Raw genomic sequence first — 19079 nt, forward strand, 5'->3', positions numbered from 1 at the left:
TGAATCACAGACTGGTTTGTGTCAACGTTTGGTCGGGATGCTGTTTTGAAACCATTTAAAAAAAAAAAAAAAATTCAAATGCTATGAAATTAAATAAAGCAACCAAAATTCAGTGGACAAAATTCATGTACGTTGTATGGAACCCATACAACATATACATCCATGCATCCAAGTTATTTTGGGGCAGTTTGGTTGTTAATAAACCCATATTTCTGATATAAAAAACTTTAAAAACGGGTCAAATTTGACCCGAGGACAACACGTAAAGGTGCTTCGGTGGATTTTTAACGTTCGAAAGCCGACTGGACTTGCAACTGCGGGCGGGGCGTCCTCTGGTAGGAATCCATAGTATCATAGGCTAGCTAACGTTAGCTAACATTGTCGTTGTTGCTATCACTGTTAGGTGATGCTACGCCGGTATTGCAAACGCGTTTGATGGATCCAAACCATAGTGTGACCTATCAAATTTAAAAAATGCTCTAAAGCTTTAGTTGCGGTTATACAAAATAACCGCGGTTATGTAAAATAATTGCGATTAGATAATATTGTTAACCCTCCTGTTGTCCTCGGGTCAAATTTGACCCATTTTCAAAAGGTTTCTATATCAGAAATTTGGCTTTCTTTCAACCAAATTGTCCAAAAAAAGTAACGTGGATGGTTCCATGCAACGCTCTTCACAAGTAAAATAAATGATCAGTTCACTGCTTTCATTGAATTTTTTATTTTTTTTTTCTTCAATTTTATAGCATTTGAAAAAGAAAAAAACAAGAAAAGAACGTTGAAAAAAAAGTGAAAAAATTTCGGAAAAAGATTAAGAAACGTGAGGGGGGAAAAAAACCAACAAAAACTTGCACAGAAAAAAAAAAAAGCACAGAAAAAATCGACCAAAACTTCAAAAATATCGAGAAAAGTGACAAAAACGACAAAAAAACTGACAAAACATCAGCAAAAGTGACAAAAGTGTCGAAAAAGACGACCAAAACGTTGAAAAAAAAAGTTTGTATTTTAAATTTTGACCCAGAAAAAAAAACAGAAAGTTTCCTGGTCGACGGGAAGACAACGGGAGGGTTAAATCGTAGAAGTGTTTGAATGATCTCTGGAGTACAAATAAAGGTTTAATGAATGAATAAATGAATGAAAAAAACCATCCTCTTATTACGAGTCAGCCCGATTTAATACCTGACGCCAGTGTGGCTTTATCCCGTGTTGTGACACAACCAGAAATACCCGGCACATCACAGGTATGCACGCTCAAACCTGCAAAACCATTTCACTTCATAAAAGCTTTAAAAGCCTGAGCTAAATGTTGGGGGGGGGGGGCAGATACAGGCTTATTAAGAAGAAAGGAGAAACATAATGGGCCTGATGCATTAATGTTTAGTTCTCTCTTTTATTTGTTCTCGCACAAAGCAATAAGAGGAAATGAAGAAAATCCTGCGTGGGATTCATGAATCTCGCGCTGACAGCCTAGTCTGCTCTTACCCACCTGAGGATGCATGGTGAATTGGGTTTGATCTTAAATTGGATGCGTGTGCGCCAGGCAATTTGGAAATACAGTAGCATAGGGAAACCAGTAAACCCATAGAAGGACAGCACATAAACACAGCAGGCCGTGGTTATTTTGCACTCTTTTTTCAGGTGTGTATAAAATAGGGCTGGGTTTAAACAATTGATTTCACTGTTTAAATCTATCTCCATTTGAATGATCCCAAATCGATTCATAAAATCCTGAGATCCATCTTTTAAGAGGCTCCGTTGTACAGCTGGCCCAGAACCAGGTCCAGCAGTTCCAATTTTATACTCATTACATTGGCTTCCGATCAAGTTCAGGATCCAATTTAAAGTTCTTGTTCTGACTTATAAAGCTTTGCATGGTTAGGCACCTGTTTACAGTGGTGCTCATAAGTTTATGAACCCATGATAAAGTTGACTAAAAAGAGGAATAAAAAAATCATCTTTTGGAAATTGATCTTAATGCCTTAATTAAAAAAAATAGGAAAAATCCAACCTTTAAGGACACCAATTTTCTTTGTGAATTAATAATGTATCGTAAATAAATAAATGTTCTTCCTTAAAATACAGGAGGCAGGGGTTTTTCCCAATTTTTTATTTCTCTTTTTAGTCAACTTTAGCATGGGTTCATAAACTTATGAGCAGCACCGTATATCTCAGACCTGCTCCAGGTCCCTCAGGTCTTCTAACCAGGGACTACTGGTGGTCCCCACACTCGCTTAAAAACTAAAGGTGACCGTTCCTTTGAAGCGGTGGCTCCAAACCTGTGGACCGCCCTTCCTACTCTCTTACGTCCTGCAGTCTCTGTTGAAGCTTTTGAAAAGCAGCTGAAGACACACTTGTTTAAATTCACTTTTTACTCATGTTTGTAACTTTGGGGTTTAGGTTTTAATCTTTTAAATGATTTTCATTGGTCTTTCATTTATTTTTTTCCTTGCTTATTTTCTGTTGGATCTTACTGTATTTTTACAAATGTTTATCACGTCATGTCTGTAAGAGGTGCTATATCAGATAAAGTTATTATTATTATTATTATTATTATTATTATTATTATTATTATAAAGCTAGACTCAAGATATTGGTATCATGTGAAAGTAGTGAAATAATAATTTATAATAATAATGAAATAACGCTCCAAAGAAAAACTTCCCTGGCCATTTTCACCTGTCTGTGTGTGTGTGTGTGTGTGTGTGTGTGTGTGTGTGTGTTCCTGTAACCTGTTCTGTGGTTGGGCGATATCAGAAGAAATTGCATTATTGTAAACTCCTCCACTGCTTAATTGCAACTTTCATCGTCTGTAATCACACTGGTGTATGTGTGTGTGATGACTGGTTAATTACTGGATATCCATCTTCAGGGTAGTCTCTCTGCTCTCGAGTCCTTTCTGGCAGTATAAGGAGGCTTTCAGAGAGAGAGAGAGAGAGAGAGAGATTAAATGCTCCATTCTTAGAAAATGTATTTTGCCGTCTCTCCTCTCTTAAAACGTAGCGATGAAAACCTGGTTTGACGGATCATCGCAAACTCCTAAATGAAAGTTTTTCATTGTAGCTTGCCCAACAGTACCATTTCTCTTCATTGCCAGCATTAATGTTCAAATGTGTACAGTGATGTGTGTGTGTGTGTGTGTGTGTGTGTGTGTGTGTGTGTGTGTGTTTGTGTGCACTTATAGTACATGGTCAGCACACTCCCCGAGTCATTTATATCCTATCCCAGTCCCACCTCTGCAGCGCTCAGGAATCCATCAAAGCACCGCACCGACTACAGCCGGCTGTTCTCATTGTTGATTTGTTTTTATTTCCCCTCGTTCTTGTTGCCTTTCGACAGCCGAGCCGTCTCACTCGAGCGGGCAGCTGTGACGCAGCACCGCAGTAATCAAGCAGGCGCACACAAACATACACGCGCGCAAATACCCGGCCGCCACCGAGCTCCGACCAGGGGAACTGGGTCAAATGGTTCGTGTCTTGGCCATGTATTGGCCAGCAGGGGCCTGACACAAAGACACACACACACACACACACACACACACACACACACACACACACACACACACACACACACACACACACCCCCCAGCTTGTTTCCCTTCAGCCTGTCCTGAGGTCTGTCTGACGAATAGGTCAGCCCTCTGAGGGGATGAGGGAGAAAAGCTAGAGCCGGAGAATGAGCAGAATTCATCATGTGCCATCGCCTACTCACGTCCCCTCCGCCTCTTTCATTTTTCCATCTCCCTGAGTTTCTGCGTCTTTCTCTGAATCCCAATATCAGAAATATGGGTTTCTTTCAACCAAATTGCCCAAAAATAACATGGATGTACATTGTATAGAACCCATACAACATTTAAAAAAAGAAAAGATTATTTACATTACATTTTGGGTGTTTTATTCAGTCTCATAGCATTTACAAAAATGTTTAAAATCAGAAAGGCGCAGCACTGCTACTTCTGCTACTTGGGCGGAGTGATATGCTCGCAGCACCTGAGAAGCACTGAGCAGATCAGCAGTGCTTCGCCTTTCTGAGAAAATAGTTCCCGGTTTATATACGGTTAGAAGATGGCTGTGTCTCATGTGACGTTGTTATTTGTACACGCTGTGACTATACAAATCACAACATGTAAATAGGAACAAGTTGGCGTTATGTTGTCACTTATTGGGAGCAGTAGGCTAGATGGAGCCGGTTACCTCCAGGATCTGTGCTAAGCTAGGCTACCGGTGGAGCCGTCAGACATAGTTACAACACCACAGAGATGAGAAGGGTATGTATGGACTTATCTAACTCTGGGGGATACGGGGAATAAGACAAAGTCCCAATATGTCGGCGTGTTCCTTTAAGTGCCCTCCGTACCTCCTGTGTGCGTAGGACAAGAGGCAGTGAATCTCCTGTCAGTTTGAAGCCGAGTTGAGACTGGGTAATGTCCTTGGAATCGTTTTGAATCGTTTCCCATCCAATCAGATCCAAAAGTAGCCTTACTTCCAGACGCTTGTTGTGTTGCGACCATGGAGCACATTAAGCGGCGCTCTAGCGTGGCTTAATTTTAAGTTGAACAAACGGTAAAACTGTCATTCACCTTTTGAATCATATTTTTTTTTTTTTTTTTAATGTTTCAACTCCACCCCTCAAATAATCGGAATAGAGAATCGCTGAGAACCATAAATCGAAAGAAAGAATCTGAATTGGAATCAGAATTGTTAATATCAAAACGATGCCCAACCCTACATTTAAAGGGATGGTTCGGAGTAATTTCACCCTAGGCTGCTCTGCACATTGACCTCGAGCCAAACCCCCCATAAGCTTTTTTCCCTTGTTATAACGTTGGTCGAGTTAGCGTTATCAGCTGGTTAGCTTATAGTGTAGGCGCTAATGGATCCACGTTTGTATCTCGTAAATTACCCCACTAATAATGCCCGGAATGATACCAAACTTCTACAGTAGTACAAATAGTTTCTGTACGTATAAAACGAGGCATTAGAAAGTTTGTAACTACACCAGAAGTATATTTAAATAACTCTTGCCTGATGGATACTCCTCTCGGCTGCTACCGCGCTATCGTGCTCTACTTACTTACTACTACTAGATACTACATACGGTTTCGCTATTCAAACCTACTGGCTGTGTCTCATTCGGCATACTTCCGTCAGTACACTGCTAATGTTCCCGGACCACTTCCTGCCGTAGTGCCCACTTTCGATGGTTAGTATTGTCCCAAAAAGAACACTTATGTTAAAACACTTAGTGGAAATGAGTAGCGGTCGGCTCGGCTCGCCGCCTCTCAAAATCTGACGAAAATCTTTTAAACTGACCTTTGTCGATCAAAAAAACAGATTCATCAACTGCACGGCCTATTTCTCCCTTAAAATGTTTTCAGAAACATGTTTCGGTGAACTATTTTCGTTAAAATACGAGATCGTATTCTGAACGAGCTGCTGTTATGCTCGGCTGTGAAATCCGGGAGAAGCCAGACCCACGTGACGCGTTCGTCCAATCCGCTGCCGGTCGACGTCCCTGGTCCCTCCCCTTTCCGCTTTGTAGTCAAGATGGCGTCCGTTTAGTGCGAGTAGGGTCCATCGTTCCACACTGAACTTTTTGACCGTTTTTAGGGGGTCATCCGGGTACTTTCAGTGCAATTACTTTTTGCATTATCTACACGATATACTTAAAACTAAGAGTTTGAGGTGTGACAGTAGGCGCTTTGAGACACAGCCACTGTGTATGTTTTGTTACTGCTTCTATTGGATTGCTGTGTCATCCGTTCCCAACTGTCTGCTAAAGCACTGTCAGGTCACACACACACACACACACACACACACACACACACACACACACACACACACACACACACACACACACACACACACACACACACACACAGCTCTGTGGTAGCAGCTTTGACTCCCAGCAGGAGTAACAGGGATCACTGTAGAGCTCATATCTGTTTATCTCCTCTTCCTCCCCCCCTCTATCTCTGTGTCTCCTTTTCTTTTTTGCAACTTTTTCCTCTTTTCCCTTTCAGCACTAACTTTCTCACTACTCTAATAGAAAGAATATCTGTGCAAACTAACTCAAACCTTCACTGAATGTGTGTAAATGTGTAAAAATTAGTCAGTATTTCAATGTGTCCGATAATAATCAACATCTAGGTTGATGTAAGTATCATATTGAACTCGGTATGGACAGATATCGTCATCGAAACATCCATAATAGTCCTGTTTATCATATCAGTATTTGCCAGCAGCAATTTTGTTTGTAGATAGAACTGCCTGTTTTACAATTTAATTGTTTTAATTGTTATTAATGTTAAATTAAATGGATAAGTCCTGGTCTGGCCTTAGGGGAGTAGCTTTTTTGTTTTCCATTTTGTATTCATTAGTTCATATTGTGTACAGTCAGGATTAGCAGAATAGCAACACTAGTTGCATTTTAAATGAAGCTCATATATATTCTTGGTAAAGCAAATACACTTTTGTTGAGATTATTTAATGTGCATGCACAGTTAATTATTACCTTAAAAGCAATATAAGCGGCTTCCCTGCAGCAGTTTTTCTTAGCTCAATAAAGTTGTTGTTGTTGTGGTGCTTTGCTTCTGATTTGATGAGGAGTCCTCCGTAATCTCCAGCAGCAGTTACTGTACGGTGACGGACACGAGCAGCGAGCTCACCAGATGACATTAAATGTGGCATGAGGCTGCGGGGCCCCTTAAGGTAGCCACTTATCTGGCTTTAGCAGCATTAGCATCATGTTAGAGAGCTAGCCCACGCCTAGTGCTCGTCCTCGGAGGATTAGCTTAATGTTAGCAGCAGCTCATGGCTTCAACTGGGAGCTTAATTAAATGTCACTGCATACTGCATACTTCTGTATACGCATACGTATACAGAAGAACAATACAGTACATTGTCTTTAATGTGTGTGTGTGTGTGTGTGTGTGTGTGTGTGTCTCTGTGTGTCTCTCTATCTCTGTGCGTGTGTGTGTCTGTGTCTGTGTGTGTGTGTGTCTGTCTCTGTGCGTGTGTGTGTCTGTGTGTGTCTGTGTGTGTGTTCTTGTTTAACTTAAATTCATGGGGTCCAAAAACCGGGAGTCCAGTATACTTGTGGGGTCCGGACAGCTTTGTGGGGCCCAAAATGCTGGACCCCACAAGGTTAAAGGGCTGTTTGAGGGTTAAGACTTGGTTTTAGGATTAGGGTTAGAATTAGGTTATGGTTAGGGTGAGGGTAAGGGTTAAGGTTAGGCATTTAGTTGTGATGGTTAAGGTTAGGGTAAGGGGCTAGGGAATGCATTATGTCAATGACGGGTCCCCACAAAGATAGTGAAACAAAAGTGTGTGTGTGTGTGTGTGTGTGTGTCTCTGTGCGTGTGTGTGTCTCTCTGTCTCTGTGTGTGTTTGTGTGTGTGTGTGTGTGTGTATGAATTGTATATTGAATGTGTATGTTTTCGACACAGCCTGGCTATTTCAGATATTAAAAGTTAATACACTTAGGTGCACTTGGTGATGCATTTTCAGCAAATGAGATTGCGATTGAGCTCAGGCATGTGATTTATATCTCTCTGGTTTGCTGCAACTTTCAAAAGGCCTGAGAACAACAGCTGCTGGAGGATATGGAGTAAGGAACTGCCTTTTGTGGAAAGTATGAATGGATGGATCAAAGGATTGACAGATTGAATGGAAGGATGAAAGCGAGATAGATGGGATAGGCTATGTTTAGATGTTCATTCTGAAGGCAAATCCTTTTTGTTTATCAAATCCAATCTGTAAGATTGACTTGTCTTGGACTGGTATTTGTGTTCCACATTCTCCATCTGTTGCTGTGTTCGTGTTGTAAGTGTGCACACGAGTTAGTGGCTAGATGAAACATCCTCTTGCTCTTCACAACCACAACAATATGTATTTTTGTCTCTGTCACGTCAGGGTATAAGCAGGTCTTAAAAAGTTAGAATTTTGTATTTTGCGTCCTCAAATAAAAGGCCTTACAAATGTCTTAAATGTAATGACCAAAGGTCTTGAATATATAAAAGTGTGGGACAGTAAATGTGCAGAAGTGCAGATTTGTGCTGCAGTACTAAAGCTTTTTTAATATTTCATTTAAAGTCTTTGTAACCCAGTGGTGCATCACCTACCTTCCATTACATCCATTTACATGACACGGAGAGACGGTGACAGACTATTATTTTTTGTTACTTGAAGGTATCGACATAATCGTGACTTGACACTGTCATAACTATGACATGACACTGTCATGAACGTGTCATAAACGTTATAAACAAGTCATGAACGTTTGACTTCTGTCATTAAGTGTCATTCGGTTTTTGTCATGACAAGTTGACATTGTTTGGGTTGTCTTGATTATGACAACTTGACATTAATCAAAGTGACATTACCAGAAGTGGTCTTGGTCATGACAAGTTGACATTAAATCTCTTTGGCGTGCCCTTATTAAGACAACTTGACATTAAACAGGATTATGTCAAGTTGTCTTAACAAAGACATCCTCTGGTAATGTCATCCTGGTTAATGTCAAGTTGTCATTACAAAGACATCCCAAACTAATTTAATGTCAACATGTCATGACCAAGACAACTTCTGGTAATGTCACTTTGATTAATTTCAAGTTGTCATAATCAAGACAACCCAAACAATGTCAGCTTGTCATGACAAAAACCGAATGACACTTAATGACAGAAGTCATAAACGTTCATGACTTGTTTATAACGTTTATGACACGTTCATGACAGTGTCATGTCACGATAATGTCGATACCTTTAAGTAAAGTGTTACCCTTGTTTCTTGTCTCTTGTCAGCCTTGTCAACACTTTGGTGTCATCAAATGATATCTAGTTATCTTTTCCTGTTTTTATCATTTTAAAAGCCAAGTTAAATGCACAGTTCCAGATTTGTGTCATAGAAAGGAGAGCTTTGCTTTACTTTCCGGTGTTTGGCTAGCTGTGTCTGTCAAGTCTCCCCAGTGATTCCTCTGAACAGCCAGCCTGCATTGTTCTTTTCAGCTTCAGTAAACCTCCTCTTCTTTAGGAACCAATTAAAGTGGTAGATGCTTATTGCCTGGCAACAGTAAGAGGGTCTCCAATAATGGGTTACAGACAAACAAACATCACTTGAACTTAACCCTCATGTTGTCTTCTTGTCCACCCTGCAACTTCTTGTTTTTCTGGGTCAAACTTTTAAATAAAATGAAAACTCATTTTTCAATGCTTTAGTCAACTTTATCGACAATTTTTTGTATTTTTTTTTTCACGATTTTTTTTGTCATTTTGTTTTACGTTTTTATATTAAAAAAAAAAAAATCTTTTTAAAGTTTTTTTATTTTTATTTTTTTTACATTTTTGTCACTTTTTTAGACATTCTTTTATCAATTTGTTTCTCCAAATGCTATCAAATTGAATTAAACACCCAAATTCAATGAAAGTACTGAACTGATCATTTATTTTACTTGTAAAGAGTAATGGTTGTATGGAACCATCTACATAATTTTTTTTGGAAAGAAACCCAAATTTCTGATGTAGAAACTTTTTGAAAATGGGTCAGATTTGACCCGAGCACAACAGGAGGGTTAAGGCTGCAGCCACACTAAGTTTTTAAAACGGCATTTTAAAACCAAAAGGATGCGAGTCCATATTAACACGTCCAACACATATCACATGATCAGTTACCCACTCTGCATGTGTCGGTGTGAACAGGAAGCAGATTGGCTGACGTTATACTCTGCGCATGGACGTATACGTTGAAAATACTTAAAATAATGATTTCCTTTCATTCGTTTTTAATTCAACAAGCAATTTGTTGGTATTTTAGCAGATACTGAAAGAAGAAGAACATAAAGGCAGAACCGAGTACACTTTAATATCTGTTCATTTATTGCAAGTCACATCGTTATGGCGATACTCAACAACGTTATCGCATATTTTCCTCACATCCTGTAGCTCGAGTTGAAACCCTCCCTGGATAACTATGACCTGGATGACTGAGAACCTTCACAGACAATAATAGTGTCCTCTTTGATCAAAAAGAAAATATTTCTCCCACATACATGACGCACATGTTATGTCATCTTTTTAAAAGAGATCCACTCTGTCCTCAGTTGTAGAATTAACACGACTGACATATTCTGTGTATGAATACAGAACATATGAATGCATGCTGGTCTTGCTGCCTTATTTGATCACGTCTCTCTCTCTCTCTCTCTCTCTCTCTCTCTCTCTCTCTCTCTCTGTGTTTTCAGATCTGAAGAGGGAGGCCAGCATCTGCCACATGCTGAAGCACCCCCACATCGTGGAGCTGCTGGAGACGTACAGCTCCGACGGGATGCTCTACATGGTTTTCGAGTTGTAAGTCTTGTGCAATATGTGTTAATATGTTAAAGGCAGACGACGTGTCCAACCATTCTGAATGAAGTATTGTGGCGCTGCAGAGACGTCCCGGCCTACTGATCCTACCCTACAGACTAAAGAAAACATCTGTGTCCAGTACAGATCCCTGAATTTTAATATTTTTCAATGATGATCACTCCTTCCAATACCGTGAATCATATCGCAATTGCAATATCAGTCAAAAATCATCGCAATGACATCCTCAGATTGTGAAGCCGTTAGTCTCGCATTGCCAGACCTTCCTCCACAGCCCTGCTGAGGAGGAAGGTGTGGCTAGTCCACACAGCATTCCTGGATGGGAGAAAAACATGCTCTGGTTTATTGGCTTTTCTTTAAACCAATCACAATCGTCTTGGGCAGCCAGAAGTGCCGGACGGAGCCACGGTGCCTCTGCAAAATAGCCTCTGGATGGAACTTGTTTTGGTGGAACGTGTACGTTCAAAAGTAGTTTTAGTCGTGTAACAGAAAACTCAGATTGGACAGATAGTCTAGCTAGCTGTCTGGATTTACCCTGCAGAGATCTGAGGAGCAGTTAACCATAGTCCTCAGAAATCCACCGGAGGTTAGAACGCCAACACAAAGAAAGAGGAAGGGGACGGACATCTGGACAAAAATGAGAGACATCCGGCGGAATTTCCGGCGGCACCGGAGCAATCCCAGAAATAAAACGTTGTCGATATTATTATTATTATTATTATTATTATTATTATTATTATTATTAAAGTTTATTTAGATAGGGACAGATACAAAAAACATAGATAAGCTTAACAGTCATCTGATGTATGTATCATAGTGTTTTTAGCTGAAGCTAATTCACAACACTTGTCCCTAGTAGGGCTTTTGGTTAAAAATAAACAGATTAACCTTATTAAAAATAAGATAGAGATTAAATAAAATGGAATGAAATGATAAAGGAAAGAAAGTACACAGAGAGAGCACAGTGTAAAAACTAATTATGAGAGCAATATTGTTCCTGAATTAGCCACAATTTGATATTTTTTTTGAAGGTGGCTAATGTTGGGATACATTTCAAGTGGTCTGGCAGAGAGTTCCATAATTTTTCCTCTTTTACTGAAAAGGCAGTTTGGGCAAATGATGTTCTACGGAAAGGGACACTACAATTACCTTTTAAAGCTGCTCGGGTGGTGGATCTGGTACCACTGCTGTCTTGTTATTGTTTTGCATAGGGGTGGGGGAACAGCGTTATTTAGGCATTTGAAGACCAATTTACCAAAATGCTTATGTAGACTATGTAGCCCTAATCTCAACGTGATTGAACATACAAGTCATACATCCAAAAGGCCCTCACACCAACACACACGTGGGCGACCGAAAGAGATGGTACCTGTAGGAGACGGTCGGGTGGAAGTCACAGTGGGACGCATCTACGCTACAGGACAGTGTGAAGATGAAGGGTGTCGGGAAAACAAGACTCCCAGTAAGATTACAGCGCTGGGAGGACAGCACTGATGGGAGAAAGCGGGGGGAGCTGGAGGACGGGGGTTGGGGGAGACGGTGTGCAGAGGGAGAGTGTAGTCCTATATATATATATATATATATATATATATATATATATATATATATATATATATATATATATATATATATATATATATATATATATATATGAAGAGAGAAGAGATGAGATTAAGATTTCACACTTGCTGCTACTTCCAGCCTTTCTCCGAGCTGAGAAAGGCTTCCTCCCAGCCGGCTCGGTATCGTCATCTTTCCTCCTCTTCCAGAACTAATTCCTTTATCATTTAATTCCGTTAGCGCTGGACAGGCGAGTGCTCGCGTTTCTCCGCACACAGTTCTATCACACGGCTCGGTGCAGGGGGAGAAAACTCTCGTGGAAATGCAAGTGAGCTCCATTTTAAAAGGGATTTTCATGGCCGTGGAGCTCCTTTGTGCACATGCTTGTGTTTCCAACACACTGATACACACACACACACACACACACACACACACACACACACGTACGTGGGAGTGCAGGTAGAGTCGAGGCGATCTATGAGTGGTGCAGCCCTTTGGAGAGCAGAATAGATAACTGAGCAAACATGGTGGAGAAATGTGGACAGCTGCATATGTCGCCCTACTAGCTGCACGATGTGAGGACAATACGCGTCGTCATTGTTGAATATCTTGATAACGATATTACTTGCGATAAATGAACAGATATTTAAGTGTCTGCCAGTAAAATAGAAATATAGCTTGCCTTAAGCTTGCTTTTTAAAAATGTAAAAACATTTAATAAATTATACAGCAAAAGTGCATGCACAAGATTTCAAGATGGTCTGCAGTTAGTTGCCACCCATTTCGAAAGCACTTCAGTTAATTTTTTCGATTTGGTTTCCTCCACAGGTCGGTGGCGACTTGCATTCTCCAAAATAGTGCTTTGCCTGAGTCCGCTAGCATCAACCTGATTAGCTGTACCATGCTTAACTCGTACATGGTAGCTTAAACTTGAAGTGCTTCGGTGATATTTAAGTTCTATTTCACACAAGGTGCATATTGCTTTTGACTTGTCGACGGAGCCGACTGGGAGTTGTTCATCTCCGTGGCTGCAGCAGGTGGCAGGAAGTCTCTGTGGCAGCTTGACAACAAATAAAGGTGCCTCAAAGGGTCAAAATAGTAGCAGCCAAAGATTCTAGAGCGTAGCGATTCTTCGTAGCAAAGATTATTTGGTAACGGCACCAGTGACGGTGTAAAATGAAGAATCTTTGGTGCACGCGATTAACGTGATGAACACAATTATAACGTCTTTAATCTCATCGCGATTATCGCGTTAATGCTGACAGCCCTAGTAGCAATTTATAATAATATGGAGGAGGTGACGCTTCGCATCGTGAGACCAGTGTGAGAGTGTGTGAGTGTGTGTGTGTGTGTGTGTGTGTGTGTGTGTGAGGTGATAGGAGTGGAGGAAATATGGAAGTGCTGCAGCTCAGTGCGACTTCACAGTCCTGTTTAATTGGTGCCGAGGCTTAGCGACAGTGAAGAGCAGGTTACAGTAATTGGGGAAGAATGGGAACAGAGACTGACCCGGCGGCAGCAGCTAAATGGCTGATAATTAAGTGTGTGTGAATCTGAGGATTGTCACTCAGTCTTCAGTGTGTGTGTGTGTGTGTGTGCGCTTGTGCATGCGTGTGCTTGTGTGTGTGCGTGCTTGTGTGTGTTTATGTGCGTGTGTGTGCTTGTGCGTGCTTGTGTGTGTTTATCTGTGCGTGCATGTTTGTTTGTGTGTGTGTGTGTGTGTGTGTGTGTGTGCTTGCATGTCTCTGTGTGCCTGTGCGTGCGTTCGTGTGTGTTTGTATGTGCACTTGTGTGTGTGCGCACGTGTGTGGGTGGGTGCGTGCGTGTGTGTGTGTGTGTTTGCAGTTGCTGCACATGATGCCAGTGATCTGATAAAAAATCAAAGCATGGATGTCTTTCTATACTAATTGTATTCTGTCTGTAACAAAACAGGCTGTTATTTATACCATAGCACAATTGCAAACCCTGTAAGTGTGTGTGTGTGTGTGTGTGTGTGTGTGTGTGTGTGTGTGTGTGTGTGTGTGTGTGTGTGTGTGTGTGTTGTGTCGTGTCAATAAGCAGACAGCAGTGTGTGTAAGAGCCTAATGGCCACAGCTTAAAAGTGAGCAGCAGCTTATTGATTGCGAGGTGCGACTAGCTGTCACCTCTGGCTACAACCTGGGTCTAACTGCGCTGAGAAGCTGGCGTTGTTAGAGCCACATCTCTACTGTAAACTACTCCGGAGGGATTTCATAAACGCAAAAGCATTAAAACCCCCTCACCATTACAGCAACAGCTCCTCCTCCGGAAGGCTCAGTTAATATTGTGGAGCTGCATGAAGTGAGTTCAAATTAGGGATTGACTGATGCTGTTTTTTCAAGGCCGATACAGATACCGATTATTAGTAGTTAATGAAACCGGTAACAGATATTTGGAACCAATATGCATTTACAGTGAAGATGAAAATCTTTAATTCAAAATTAAGATTTTTGGAATGTTACAAACCGAAATGAAAATTTCACTTCATGAGGTATTTTAACATTAATGTGAGTTCCCCCAGCCTGCCTATGGTCCCCCAGTGGCTAGAAATGGTGATAGGTGTAAACCGAGCCCTGGGTATCCTGCTCTGTCTTTGAGAAAATGAAAGCTCAGATGGGCTGATCTGGAATCTTCCCTTTATGACGTCATAAGGAGGAAGGTTATCTCCCCTTTCTCTGCTTTGCCCGCCCAGAGAATTTGGCCCACCCATGAAAGAGAGAGAGAGAGAGAGACATCATTGCTTGAAAACAAGCAAAGTGGCAGTTGGTCAAGACCACACCCCCACCCTCCACCGCGCCCGGAGACTGAAGGCAGGACACATTCAGAAACCCGTATCTCACTCTAAACAGCATGGATGGTTTTTTTCCCCCAAAGTTTGTATTCGTATAGAAGCACCAGAGACACAAAATAACACCCCAAATCCCAGAAAAAGTGATATTTTGATAATATGGGCACTTTAAATGCCCTCTGTAAATAGACAGTATTACATGGCTATGCTGCCGCCTGCTGGTAGGGGCAGTAAATTACAACAACTACGGTGCCGTAAAGTTCTCCGTGATCTGCGTAACGACAGTACAGTGGAGCGTTTGCCTTTACCAGAGCCACAGTAATTACCTAATATACCATCATTACTGAGATTAAACTACATTCTCCGTTTTATTTGCACTGAATAACGCATTCAATAAACGGAAACATAACTCTTGCAGCGCACATGAACAGATGCGCAATATTAGCTCACACATAAAATAGCGCCCTCGTGAATTAGCCTACTGTTGCTAACGTACATTCATAAATCCTACATAACATCGTCCCGTACCTACAGGACATCAGACTTACTTATTGATGCACGCACACAGTAGTGTCGACAAACTTAGTCCAATGAGGGGAGAAAGGAAAGTGTGATAGTTCCACGTTAACGCCTTTTCTCTGGAGACCGCTGTGTCCAAGCAGAGCATGACCTTACCGCATGCTGATACGTTACAGTCTATGTACGTTACTAGTCCAGGTAGAGCTAGCTGCTACTGACAGGGAGAGAGAGAGAGAGAATGTAAGGGGAAAAAAAAGTAGCTTCCACTTAAAGGGGCCTGTCTTGCACCCTGCGCAGCACAGCGCAGTGACCGAAGCAGGTGTCAATTTCCCCGTCCAGCGGCCGCGACTAGGATTAGTGTGTCTGACAGGGTGGGGGGCGTGGCATCACGATGGTGGCTCGATGATATTGTCCATCGCCACAAGCCTAGTTTGGTGTCAACAAGGCTGTTCATTCCGCTTAGGTGCTGCCCAGCCTTTAACTTTTATAATTGCAAGGAAAACCCTTTAATTATGTTCTTGGGAAGTCAAACTTGCCCTCTCAAGTTTGTTTGAAAGTACGTGCAAAAATAATAAATTCCCTCAACTTTAAACCGCTCAATCTTATAGGTTTTCCCTCACCGCTTTAAATCCCCGAGTCAATGGAGATGTTCACAGGAATAATGTCAGCATCATAACAGCTCCGGTCGTCTCGCCAGACGAAAAAACACAATTACAGCTTCTCCTCTCCTGACCGGCCGGCGTCTCCCATTTCACCTACACAACCAATCACAGAGACGGTTTATTAAGTGTAACCTTTCCTTTCGTACCCAGATTGCTGCCCTGACCTTTGCGCCACTCTGATCCTGTCTGTGTGTCTCTCTCCTCTCTGTCTTTATTAGTATGGACGGAGCAGACTTGTGTTTTGAGATCGTGAAGAGGGCAGACGCTGGCTTTGTCTACAGCGAAGCAGTCGCCAGGTGAGGTGACCTGCATTTGATTTTCTTTCCTTAAAGCAGGGGTCTTCAACGTTTTTTAAGCAAAGGACCCCTTCACTGAAAGAGAGATGGAGCAGGAACCCCCCTACTACATATATTGTATAAAATGAAGTTGCATATTCAACTGAGCCTACGATAACGTGTAGGGCAGCCTAAAGCCTTTATACATACCTTCTTAGTGCATGGAATACTAAGCTATTAAAATAATCATTAAAACATGATTTTATAAATCATGTTTTAATGTTAAACATACATGTGGCCCAGTAAATCCTTAGTAGTGAATACCTTAGTAAGCCTATCAAGGTTTTTTTTCACAAATAGGCTTATTTATATGTGCTTATAATATGTTGGAAATTATTATATATTACTTCATTATGTCATGTTAAATTTTGAAACATGCAGTAACTGTAAGGACCCCCTAGGGGTCCCGACCCCCCATGTTGAAGATCTCTGCTCTTTTTTTTTCAACCCGGATCCCATTTTGCTATGTGTGTAATTGTTTGTGTGTAATTGCCTGATGGGAACAACAATCTCTGAAATTCTCAAATTGTAATGTAATCCAACAGGGCGAATTTGCCGTGTTAGTGACTGCAACAGTGCTGTTTTTGCCACTGACAGGCTGAGATTTTTATTCTATTCTTAAGTGTCTGACAACTTTATGGAAAGGATCCCTGCAGAGATTGACTTTTTTTTGAAGAGTAAAATCCTCTTTGTTTAACCAGAAACAGCTCCAAGGTCGCCGGCGCTAAATCCACCAGACTCCGTTTAAATAAACTTTTACTTTTAGCGTGTTTAGAGCCAGTATATTTCCACATGTAAATCGGTAAACTATGTGTTTATTACATCTAAAACTAGAGCTGTGATTGTTGGAAAAGTGTAAAGACAAACCAAGACAAACTTTTCATAGTTATATTTTCTGTCGACTTTGAATGAAGTGTATTTTACGATGCTAAAATTACTGTTTATTTACATGGAGTCTGGTGGGTTTAGCGAACGCAATTTCGCGGATGTTTTTATGTTTAAAAAAAGGATCTTACCCTTTAACAGAAAGGTCGACCTCCTGAGAAATCCTTTCCATAATGTTGACAGGCACTTCTGAGTCTGTCAGCGGCAAAAACAGCACTTTTAGTGGATGTAAATTGAAGGTGCGCAATTGCCCATTAACTTGCATTGTCGCTTGTTTCGCCGACTGCAGCGGTTTTGATTAATACTGGACCGATGTCAAAAATCGTTGTTTCCATCAGTCACTTAGACACAAAAACATAGGAAAATAGTATTGGAAAAAAGGTTGAAAACACCCCTGCTCCTGTAATGTTTAAATAACTGTGATGTCTCTTTCTTTAGTCACTACATGAGACAGATCCTCGAGGCGCTACGCTATTGCCACGACAACAATGTCATCCACCGAGATGTCAAGGTATTTCTGACTATTTATTATTATTATTTTTTTCTCAGTTCACTACAACCTCACCGGGCTGAAGCTGCAAAGTGATTGTGGCACCTAAAGAGACATACTATAGGACGATTTCGGTGAAGGCCTCTATCTCGTCGTCTCTTCCAGTTAGACATTTTTGTTGACGTCTTTGTGTAGAGACGCCTTCAATTTGTCACCCTCACATCGGGTTTGTCTGTGGATATTCGATCGCACGTGTGCATCTGTGTAAAAAAAAGTGAGCGCTTTTGCTTGCGTCAGTGTGCCAGTCGCTATTAGCTTCGTTGAGATTCGCCCGTTTTCAGAGGCAGTTTCAAATTGTGAGATTTGCAGAGGAAAGAGGTGTCAATGGGATTTTGAGGTTCTCTGTATGTCATGTTACCCACTGAACTGTCGTAATTCAACTATGACAAGGTAAACTCGGTTTTGCATTCTATCACCCCTTTAAAAACAGCGGCCTGCAGGTGTAACCTCTGTCTTCTACCAGGGGGACACAGAGCCTGAGATGTCTGTTTAACCACGTTTAATTACTACAGGTGCATGCTTAGTGTCCCAACTAGCTTCTTATTCAACACACACACTGGCCAGCAGTGTTGCCAACTCTTTTCCAATGAAAGTCGCTAGCACCAGCTCCAAAAGTCGCTAAAAGTCGCTAGATGACGTCATACGCTCATTTGCATATTGTTGACGTCATTACGCAATCATTTGTATAAAGCTTAGTGGTTGTGTCAGCAAGGTAGATAGAAAGAAATAGAACTCAAATAATCACAAATTCAATACAGGAATTTCAATTCAATTCAATTTTATTTATAGTATCAAATCATAACAAGAGTTATCTCGAGACACTTTACAGATAGAGTAGGTCTAGACCAAACTCTGTACTTTACGAAGCCCCAACTATTACAGTGGTTGCCTCAAGAGCAAGCATTAGCAGTAGCTATTGCGACAGTGGCAAGGAAAAACTCCCTTTTTTGTTAGGAAGAAACCTGGGACAGACCCAGACTCTTGGTAGGCGGTGTCTGACGGCACCAGTTGGGGGAGTGGTGAATGGTGGCAATAATAGTCATAATAAAGATAGTGAAACAGTGATCACAATGGTAGTCGTAGTAGTTCATGTCATAGTAGGGCGCAGCAGGGCGTTACGGGGTGTAGTGTGGCACAGCAGCCTGGGTGGACGCGGTTGGACGCGGCAGGACGCAGTCGGACACTGTGGGGAAACGCAGAGCGTAGCAGGGTGTAGTAAGTCCATAGCGTCAGCTGCACCCAGGACCCCGGTGTAGGTGCCACCCAATTCCAAGGCGATGTTCTGGGTGAAGAAGAAGCAAAGGGACTCCGGGGAGAAAACTCCCCAGAGCTAGGTTAGTAACAGGCATTTCTGGGACTAATTTATTTTACCTTATAATTATTACTTAGGTAGCCTATCTTTGAA

At 41.4% G+C, this 19079-nt stretch overlaps 1 protein-coding gene across 19 annotated transcripts in view; it reads left to right on the forward strand.

Annotated features, from left to right (window-relative positions):
- caska (calcium/calmodulin-dependent serine protein kinase a) overlaps positions 1 to 19079 on the forward strand; it is a 214666-nt gene that overhangs the window by 75800 nt on the left and 119787 nt on the right. For all 19 annotated transcript variants that reach the window (XM_036003864.1, XM_036003863.1, XM_036003866.1 and 16 more), the window contains exons 3-5: positions 10237 to 10342; positions 16123 to 16200; positions 17563 to 17635. In XM_036003864.1, coding sequence (XP_035859757.1) covers positions 10237 to 10342; positions 16123 to 16200; positions 17563 to 17635 — 257 coding nt within the window. The remainder of the gene's footprint in view (positions 1 to 10236; positions 10343 to 16122; positions 16201 to 17562; positions 17636 to 19079) is intronic.

The sequence above is a fragment of the Sander lucioperca genome, chromosome 8 (genome assembly GCF_008315115.2).
Source record: "Sander lucioperca isolate FBNREF2018 chromosome 8, SLUC_FBN_1.2, whole genome shotgun sequence".
Classification (NCBI taxonomy): domain Eukaryota; kingdom Metazoa; phylum Chordata; class Actinopteri; order Perciformes; family Percidae; genus Sander; species Sander lucioperca.